The 10,392-nt window shown below is 19.4% G+C and overlaps 4 protein-coding genes across 4 annotated transcripts, besides 5 other annotated features; all 4 read right to left on the reverse strand. All coding sequences in view use genetic code 6, as the record gives it.

The window, feature by feature from the left end:
- Window positions 1-389: 389 nt before the first annotated feature.
- IMG5_099650 (hypothetical protein) lies at window positions 390-1,069 on the reverse strand (the record flags this gene model as incomplete). Its single annotated transcript, XM_004035375.1, has 2 exons — window positions 390-520; window positions 955-1,069. The coding sequence occupies 2 exons, from the start codon at window positions 1,067-1,069 to the stop codon at window positions 390-392; spliced, it is 246 nt and encodes an 81-aa protein (XP_004035423.1).
- Window positions 1,070-1,095: 26 nt separating this feature from the next.
- Window positions 1,096-1,152: a microsatellite.
- Window positions 1,153-1,241: 89 nt separating this feature from the next.
- Window positions 1,242-4,637, reverse strand: IMG5_099660 (trehalose-6-phosphate synthase, putative; the record flags this gene model as incomplete). The annotated part of the gene is made up of 2 exons (XM_004035376.1): window positions 1,242-3,940; window positions 4,202-4,637. 2 exons carry the CDS (start codon window positions 4,635-4,637, stop codon window positions 1,242-1,244), a joined length of 3,135 nt encoding a protein of 1,044 aa, XP_004035424.1.
- Window positions 4,638-7,251: 2,614 nt separating this feature from the next.
- On the reverse strand, window positions 7,252-7,929 carry IMG5_099670 (hypothetical protein). The gene is made up of 3 exons (XM_004035377.1): window positions 7,551-7,929; window positions 7,414-7,498; window positions 7,252-7,356 (listed from the first exon to the last, which is right to left on the reverse strand). The coding sequence occupies exons 1-3, from the start codon at window positions 7,784-7,786 to the stop codon at window positions 7,255-7,257; spliced, it is 423 nt and encodes a 140-aa protein (XP_004035425.1). The 5' UTR covers window positions 7,787-7,929; the 3' UTR covers window positions 7,252-7,254.
- A 12-nt stretch (window positions 7,930-7,941) lies between these two features.
- On the reverse strand, window positions 7,942-8,519 carry IMG5_099680 (hypothetical protein; the record flags this gene model as incomplete). Its single annotated transcript, XM_004035378.1, has 2 exons — window positions 7,942-7,966; window positions 8,101-8,519. The coding sequence occupies 2 exons, from the start codon at window positions 8,517-8,519 to the stop codon at window positions 7,942-7,944; spliced, it is 444 nt and encodes a 147-aa protein (XP_004035426.1).
- Window positions 8,520-9,453: 934 nt separating this feature from the next.
- Window positions 9,454-9,537: a microsatellite.
- Window positions 9,484-9,543: a microsatellite.
- Window positions 9,544-9,887: 344 nt separating this feature from the next.
- Window positions 9,888-9,958: a microsatellite.
- Window positions 9,900-9,965: a microsatellite.
- Window positions 9,966-10,392: the final 427 nt, after the last annotated feature.

A 10,392-nucleotide genomic window follows, 5' to 3' on the forward strand; every position in this document is an offset into this window, starting at 1 on the left:
TTAAAATATTTACTCTAATAAAGCCTTTTATAATTTTTTTTTGAAAAAAACCAAAAAGATAATAATTTCTAAGATATTTTAAAAATTTTAAGTAAAATCTAAAAATAAAAAAAGAAAATTTCTTAAGGTATTTAAATTAAATTTACTTAAGGAATCGATTTTGTATGGATTTTATTAGATTAAATTGTTTAAAAATGTAATCTAGCATAAAGTTAAGGGGAGAAAATATAAGATTTATAACTAAAAGAAGATAAGTTAGTACAAATAATAAAAAAAATAGATGAAGAGAAAAATATTTTATTGAAATATACATCAAATTATATGAAAAAAATATAGAATAATAATAAAATAATAGATAATATAATAACTAATTTATGAAGAAAAATATTTCATAAATATTTTTTTTTATTTATATAATCAATTATTTCTTTAAAATCTTTTTCAGTTATTCTTCCATCTTTATCTACATCTAGGCATTCTTTAAGAATTTCTTTGTCTTTTTTATCTAAATCTCCATAACCTAATTATTACATTAAATTATTTGTTTTTTCAATATCTAATTCGTTATTTTATCCCAATATAAGTTCTAAAGCTTGCTAAATAGGATCAAAATCTTCTATTTCATTATCTTTTAGTAATTCGTAAATATCTTTTGCTGAAATTTCTGTTTTTCCTTAAAAAAGAGTGTTCAATTCATGTATAGGGTATGTTGGATTAATTATACTTATTCGATGTTTTATCTCTTGTAATTTTATTTTTGCATTCTAAGTTTCATCGTATTTATATTATGGTTCTAGCAATTACTAGTTTTATTTATTATTCTCAATATTCTAAAGAATTTTATTTATTTCTTCATATTTTACAGTTATTCCTTTTTCTTGTTATGACGAATTCTTTGTAAAAAACTGAAAATCTTTTTTTTTAATTGTATTTTTTTTTATTTTTTATTATTACCAAATATTCCATAAGGAGCTAAGTCTTTTAAATGTTTAAATGATGTTAATGAGTGGTCTATGCCATCTCTACGGTTTTTAGAAATAAGAGAATTCGTATTGGGATGTTTTTACATTATTATTTTTTTATTATTAATTATAAAATTTTATAATAGTTATTTTTTGTTTTTTATAATAATTTTCTTTTTTTTAATTTTATTTAAATATATCGTTTTATATATAAATATTGCTTTTAAAAGATTATTATTTAAAGAATAATATTATTTATAAATATTATATTTAATACACTCAAAGACTTCTATTAACTAATTAAGTTAGCATTTTTTCAACTTCTTCATATAAGATAAAATAATTAGCATTAGAAGGTTTTACTCCAATAGTAACATAAAATGGTCTTATTTTTTCATAATAGAAATAATGCTATTAATTTTTCAACATAAGCTAACATGCTACAAACATATCTTCATCACTCATGGAAGATCCTAAAATAAGTATAAAATCAATTTTAGAACATTCGATAAATTTTTTTTGTATGAGTACTTCTACAATAATACCCTAATATAAATAAATTAATAAAGTAGAATATTAATATTTATTTTTTACTTTATTCATATTAACTGGTCTAACTTCAACACATTCACTATTTTAATAAACTTCTAAATATTTAGTTTTTTGAGTAAATTGTTTAATTTATTAAGTCATTTACTCTGCCTATTTAATTCCAAAATCCACACAAACTTAATTAAACTTCCAAGTAACTGAAAATTCTTTTAATTCTATAGAAGATCCTTAAGTTCTCTAGGTATAACTTTACATTAATCTATAAATTTATTCCTTCCAGGACATGTCTAATTAAATAAGTTTTGTCCATTCTGTTTATTCTTTACCGTTTTCTTAAATAACCTTATGCATACAACCATTTTCACAAATAAGTCCTAAACCTTTTACATCCTGAAACCATTCATCAATAAAATCAATAGAAAGATCAGTTATAATATAAACCATATTTCTTTAATCTGCACATAATTTTTTTAAAGTATTCAAAACAGTTTCAGAAGGTTATTTATGGTGTCTTCTGACTTAATGCTCTTCAGCTTAAATATACATATATTTATCAATAGGAACTAAAGTACCTACGTATCCTAACAAAATCAGTCTTTTTTAAGTTTTTTTATATTATTCATACAATTCTTTGATATTTAATTGCCTAAAATTTAATTAATGGGCCACTTTTTTGAAGTTAATTCCTTTATTAAATCCTGTCATATTTGCTAAAGCCATAAACTTTGCATTTTTTTTGAGTTCAGCAATATTTTTTTCAATCCATTAATTAGTATTATAATTTTAAAATAGATTAAAGTCTTTTTAGGTTATGAGATTTTTCAATTCTGAAGTCATTTTATTTTATATCATAAGTACATTCTTTTCGAATTCATAATATGAATATGGATTAAATAATATACAACTTTTCATTTATTTATACATATAAGATCCATATGTGTTCATTAAGCACACGCCTTTATTTATTTAATTACAATATATATATTCCATACCGTACATTTCGTTTTCTTATAATACACTTGTTCTTAAAAATATATTTCCTAAACTTAAATACAATAATCTCTATTTCAAAGGCATATTTTCATATATTAATGTGATACTATTTGGGTACTTTGAGTTTATTTCTATTGCTTAATTATTTATACTTTGCAATAGCTCTTAGTTTTGATAAGGATCTAATGAATGATAATTATTTTATTCAGGAAGAACGACTTAAATAAGCTAAAAATTTAATTCAGGATGATTTTCAATTAGTTTTTCAAAGATTTTAAGCTTAAGTTAAATTTTATTATTAACTGAAAAACTGTCCATTCCTATAAATACATTCTATTTTTTAATTATAGAATCTTTAAGTATATTTCTTTAAGCTAAAAAGTTTGTATTTTCAATAATTTAAGCACAGACCTTAGTATTAATGCCTGGGTTTCTAATACTAACAATAATCTGGTTTCCCATATAAATAATTCTAAGATTACCTCTTACACTTTCATAAGAAATCTTAAGTTTAATCCAAACATAATGTAAAAAATTGTAAGCAGATTCAAAATTCATAAAAGAAACTAAATTTGTACACAAAATTGCATTTATAATATTTTCTCCAAACGGAAGAAGATGTAATTTTTCTAAATCAGGAAATTAATGATTATGAAAATATAAAATATTCAACTTTTTAGCTTTAAATTATGAAATATATATAATAGTGAATATTATTCGATAATCGGCTATTAGAATATTTGAATCTTCATCTATTATAAGACTTATTTATTACGCAAATCTAAAACAAATAAGTTTAAATTATTCTAAAACAGCATTATTATATTCCAAATATTTCTAGTTTGTTATTTCAAAGCTGTTAGTCATAACTTAATCATAAAGTCCTGCACAAAGATTGTTTAAAAAAGAATCCAGAACTGAATTTTCGATAAATATAGGGTAAAATCTATACTTTTATATTAAATAAGTGGTTATTCTTTCTTATAATTTTTATGTTATTTGTGTGTAATTTAAAAGTATGCCAACCCATCTTATTGATTAGTAGGAATTTATAAAATGAAAGAATAAAGAATTTTCTTGAAACTCCTCTGTAAATGTATCACTTTAAGCATCATAATGCAATATAATAGGCAGAAATAGCGTGCAAATACATACTTCATCCTTATCAGACATATTTACAAGAAACTCTTCAGAGGCTTCATAATTAATGTCATTAATAGTAGTAATAAATGAATATTTTTATGTAAAAATATTCTTTTCTAGATTATTTTTTAATCTTTCTTATAAAAGCAATTACAAAGTATGTCCTGATTATTAAAATAGTTTTTCTGCGAAAATAGTTTCTTATTATTAGTGTTTTTATTATATATTATTTTAGGGATTAGTATACCTTTTTTCTATTGAAGATTCGCTTTATTGACTTGTGTAATCATCTGTTATATTTGATAAAGTATTATTGTTTTAATTTTGTTGTTGGATTTATATTTTTTCGTTGAAATTTGAATCAAAATTCGTTCCTTTTTTAGGTAAAATTCTATTTGTATTAAATTTTGGAACATTTTCTTCTTCTTATTCACTTGTATGCGAGGAACTTTTGGAAGGAAGTCTTTTTTTCTCTTTTTTTGGAAGTGAATGAAAACTTCTTTTTGGATCTTCAATCATGTTTTCGCTTGAATTCTAAGAGGAAGAGGAACCTGCTTATTAATAAGGACAAAAAAGACCAGAGATTTTAAATTTATGTACTTATAAATCATTATTAGCAAAAAAATCAGACGATTTAAACTTTTTATTTGGAACTTCTTTTCCTGAAAAATCATTCCATACTGCTTTTAAAGTCACTAATTAATATCTGGAACGGTATTTTCGATTTAAATTATTTGGAAAATATTCCCAATCATGATATCCATTGGATTGTATTTTTACAAATTTAAATTAAAACTTGGTTCCTTTGGGAAGGCTTAAATGATTTTCTGTGTACCAATTCGGATAATTATCATCATCAGTTTTTAATTAAATTCCTTTGCTAGCATCCCAATTTCCTAACTCTTTAATGTTTCCTGCTATAAATATACAATCACCAAAATTAGTTCGACATGCAACTTCGAATTTTATTTCACATTCATTAATCATTTTGTTTTGTGATATTACGTTTTTTTATGTTTATTTTATATATTAGTAATTATATATTATTTTTTTTAGATTTATTTATATTTCTGAGTTATAATATTTTTTCTTTTTTATATACTTATTTCATAAATAATTATTTTTAATGTTTTATATCTGTAATCAATTTTCGCATACTCTAGTAAAATAGAGTAATTGTTTTTTTTTTAAAAAAAAAATTGATCTAATTTATGTCATTAATAAAATTAATATGACATATTTTCGTTTAACAATTATTTAAATCTCACAATACGGTAAATAAATTAAATTCAGAATATCGAGAGTATCTAATATTTGATAAGCAAAAATATGCCTCTTCAATGATATTAATGATAAAACTTATATCAATACCTTTTTAAAAATATTACGTAACTTTTATTTTTGTGAGCTAAATTGAAGATTATTATTTAAAAAATAAAATAAATATATATAACTAATTAAAAACATGTTTATGTATTTAAAAATCATATGATCATATGATCTTTTGTTTGTTCAAACTGTTATTTTTATATTTTCTGTAATTTTTGAAAAAACTTAGTCAATAAAAAAAGTTAGAAAAAATGGATAAAGATAGTTATTTAAAAAAAATAAAAATATAAAAATAATTATTATTTTTATTTAAATAAAAAATCATATAAATTTAAATATATATTATAAATACATATTTAAGGATTAGTTTTAATTAAAATATAGATGTTAAAAAACTAATAAAAACTGTATAAAATAATAATAAATTGATAGTTTAAGATATTTCATTAAAAAAATAATTAATTAACTCTCCGTTAATAATAAAAGAAAAATTCAAAATTCAAAATTTAAATAAATAAAAAAAATATTAAATATAAAAATAAAAAAATGAATTAAAGCAACGAATCATGGACAAATTCATCCATACTATAACTACCCTAAGAAAAAAGACTATAATAGTCACCAATATAGAAAAATAAGCTCTAAATTCTTGACAAAGAAAACCAAGCACTGCGTTAACATTTATAAAAATACACACAAATAACTAAAAAGCCAGCCTCATTAATATTTACAAGAAGTAGTACAATACAAGATATTACTTTACGTTAAAATATTTAATTATAAAACATTCCTGAATTTGATTTTGAAGATACACCAGTAAATAAAACAGAAAAAAAAAAAATTGAAAGGCATACAATATCATATAAAGATTCTTATTTTACAAATTCGAATTAAAATAGTAGCGTAAAGACAGACAAAAAGAAAAAATATAAAAGCAGGATTTCTTTAGAAAACAAAGAAACTTTAAATTAGAAAAGACTTCAATTTTATTAAGTCGATTCGAAAATTGATACTGGGCTTGAAAAAAAAAATTATTAAGAAGAAATTATTAAAAAAAATAAAATGCTTTTTACAAATTCTAATACTAGTATTGAAAGTTTTTAAGATGATAATAACGAAATTCTTTAAAGATTTTAAGAATTTTCTTTTAAAAATAACTTAATTGATGATGATAATATTTCTTTTAAAAATAAATTTTTGTAGTTTTTAATTGAAGAAAGTTATTTTTTTTACCAAAATTTAACCTTTTTTATGTAAAAAATCATCGACAAAGTATTTTTTTTAACTTATATTTTAAATTTTTTTGTTTAAAAATATTATATATTATTTTTAAGGAAATGCATAATTTAATTGTTTAAAATTAAAAATTTCAACAAAGTCTTTTTTTAGAAAAAATAGAAAATTATGAAAAAATATAAGAAAAGCTTAAAAATTAACTTTTTTAAGAAAAATAAAAAAATCTTAAGCTTTCTATGCTATTAAGAGAATATTAAGAATAAATGTAGATTATGAATAATTATTTTAGTATTCATTCATCAAAAATAGATACTATTTAGGATTAAATAAGTACTCTGGACCTTTAACTAGGGTTTTAAGAAAATTAGAATAATGAAAAAGGGAAATAAAAGGAACAAGCAATAGAAAATATACATAATTTTGTAAAAAAAGTGAGTATAAAATACGATTAATTATTAAAAAATATTAAAAAATTAGAAGAAAAATGCTCATAATTATAAAAGGAATTATTTATGGAAAAATCAAAGAAAAAAAAAGAATTTTATATAAATTTATAATAAGAATTAATGTAAAAATAAGATGATTTTTATTATAAAAATAAAAGTGTTCAACTTTTAAAAATACTAGATTGGGTAGAAGTAGCATTTTTTGTAGATTAAGAAGGAAATTTATAATTTAATTTTGACTATTTAAATGAAATTTATGAAAAAGAACTCTAAAGTTGGGGACTAAGATTCATAGAAAATCTAAAAATAAATTTGGTAAAGTTTATTAGAATTAATTTGGAAAAAAGAAGACCTTTGTTAGATGATAAAATAAAAGTTTTTGGGAAAAAAGTTATTTAGGAATTCAAATTTGCTTAATATTTTGATTTATTTTTTTGTTGAAGAATTTAATTTATATATTAAATTTGTTTTTGCATAAAAAACATATTTTTTTCATTCATTATAATTACAATGTATTTCTAGATTTTTGTCTTTTTTAATAATTATATTTTCAATTTCTATTAATCTTTTAAGTATATATTTAATTATTTTGCTCATTTTTTTAACTTATTATTCATTCTTAAGTATTTATTCATCTTTTAGACTTTAAATAACATTTTAAATTATATTATCTTATGTTATTTTTTCCTTATTTTCTTTAATTTTAATTTTTTTTTTAAAAAAAAAATATAATAAAAGAATAAAAATTCTACGTTTTTCTAAATCTCTTATATTTACTAAAATTAATTGTTTTACAAAAAAAAATTATTTTTAAGTAATATTAAACTTATCTTTTTTCTATTAAAAAATAAAATTAATAAAAAAAACTATATGTAGTATAAATATTAACGATTTCAAATTAAAATTCTTTTTCTTCATTAAAAGCCTCAACAAAACATAAAGAAACCATTCTAACAGCTTCTTTAACATGTTTAACCTAAATTTCTTATTAAAGTTCAATTTTAGCCAAAGCTTCACTAATTCTGATAGTACTTTCTAATTATCTAACAGTAAATCTAAAAAACTGCCAAATATCATTATTTTTTCTTAAATTAACATATTGCTTTTATAATTCTATTGCAGCATCTTTTGTTAAAATAGGTTAAATTTCTTTTGCAAAAAACAAAAATTATTAAATATCTTCAATTGAAAAAACTGTTTATTTTTTCTTTTTTACTATATGTTCTGCAATCAAGTAGTCATACTTTTCTTAATTTTTATCCAAAATCACAAAAACTAAATCAAATCGTGAAAGAATCACTTAATCTATATCTAAATTCTTCCAAAAGCTTTAACTTTCAATAAATCTTCCAAAAAAAGGTGTACAAGCAGCTAATATACTTACTTTCGTTCCTAAACTACATACAAATCCGCATTTTGAAATCGAAATACTTTATTACTCCATCACTTCATGTATGCCAGAAAGATCTTTTTTGCGCATCTTATTGAATTCATCAATACAACAAATACCACCGTCAGCTAAAAGAAGTGCTCCAGCTTACAAGAAATGATTTTTATTATCTTTATCGACACCAACACTAACCGTAAGACCTGCTTTTGTGGAAGTTTTTGCGTTGGTATATGTACATCTTGGGAAATTTTCGGAAATAAATTTCAAAAATTAAGATTTGCCTGTAGAAGGTTCACCAACAATACAAATATGTATATCTCCACGAAGATTAAGGCTATTTTCTTCAGTCTTTTTTTGTATTCCACCAACTAACTATATTAATAATCCTTTTTTAATTTCTTTATGTCCGAAAATCTCAGGAATTAAAGAATTGGAAAGAACTTCAAGAAAAGACTTATTTCCTGCCATTTTTTTAAGATTTATAATAAAATTTTATTCATGAGAAAATAGAACTCTGCTAACTATCTCTTATTCCTTTTTTTTTTATAAATAATGGCATAGAAATACATATTTATATTCTTATTATTCATCAGACTTTGGCACTACTATTAATGTGCCTGTAAAAATGCATGTATCACCTGGAAGGCCTTTTTCAGTTTATTCATGCCTTAGAATTACTTCAAATCTTGAAGGAAGTGTACTTTTACTTTTTTATTGTATTCTTAATTTCTAAAAGTTTGAAAAAAAACTCTTTTTAGGATCAAATTCGAATTTTGTTTTAGTTTTGCAATTAAAACATATTTTTGGATTCGAAAATGCAAATTACTATTCTATTATTTGCTCTTACATACATTTTTAGCATGTAAAATGACCTTTCAATAATTCAGGATTTGTCTCAGTTGTGGATATTATAAGACCTTATATTTTTAATAATTGATTTAATTAGGAAGATCTTAAAGAACGCAGAGGAGTTTCATATTTATAATTGTAAAATGAAAAATAATAATAAGGATAATTTTAATTTTTACTTAAATTAATTTCTTATAAAAATTAGTTTGTTGATTTTTCAAAATATTCATGAAGATAATTGTAATTTTAGATTGTTAAAGTTACAATCGTTTAAGGAGTCTTCTCAAGGAAATTATGAAAATCTACAAGATATGTTTATTTCGATGAATTTAATAATTGTAAAGCTTGCACTACATAAATTTTTTATTGATTCTTCTCATATCTTTTTATTATACTTATATATGATTTAAATTTTATTTTTTACGTTAATAAAAATGATAAAAAATGTGATTAAATTTTGTTGATTATTTATTGTGAAATTGCCATTAATTTTCTAATAAAAAATAAATTTATTATGTCTTATTTCTTAAAGAATATCTATTTTGTACAAATGAATATAATACAAAAATAATAATATTAATTAATAAAATTATAAATATTAAAAATATAAAATATTATAAAAAAATAATATTTATAATAATATTCATGATATATAACAAATTATATATATAGTTTTAATAAAATTAAAAATAAAAAACAAATATATATAAATTTTAAAGCAATTAAATTTTTGAGATATGTAAAATTATTTTAATATTTTATTAAATATTTTTATAATAAGTATTTATTATTCGTAAAATAAAAAATAAATAAAAGTTTAAAATAATAATTAAATTAACAAAAATATAAAAGATTAAAAAATATCAATATTAAAATAAATTATTGAAAATTTAAAAAATATGAAAATAAAATAAAAAAGAATAAAAATATAAAAATAAAAAAAAAGAAACAAATTATTAATTTAAAAATTAAAGTAATTAAAGAGAAATAAATATAAATTATAAATATAATATAATATATATATATATATATATAATTAATATATATATATATATATATTTATATTCATATTAATTTTTAAATTATTAAATAAATAATATTAAGTATTTTTTTTTATTTACATATAATAATATTAATGAATAATTTTTTTTTTAAAGTATATTATATTTACTTTATTTATAAAATAAGTATTTATCACAATTAATATAATAAAATTTTTATAATATAATAAATATTAATCATCTTCATATAATTTGTAAATATCAAATTGAATATATATTAAATTTTTAAAAATTTAAATTATATTTATTTTTTATCAAAAATAAACTTTTTAAAATTTATATATATAATTTTTATAAATGAGTTAATAATTAAATTAATTAAATGAAATTTATATTATTTATATTTTTTAAAATATATTTTTATTCATATTAATTTTATCTTTGTCTTTTATAAATATAAATTTTAATATTTTTATATAAAAAATTAATTT

The sequence above is a fragment of the Ichthyophthirius multifiliis genome (genome assembly GCF_000220395.1).
Source record: "Ichthyophthirius multifiliis unplaced genomic scaffold scaff_1120509250843, whole genome shotgun sequence".
Classification (NCBI taxonomy): domain Eukaryota; phylum Ciliophora; class Oligohymenophorea; order Hymenostomatida; genus Ichthyophthirius; species Ichthyophthirius multifiliis.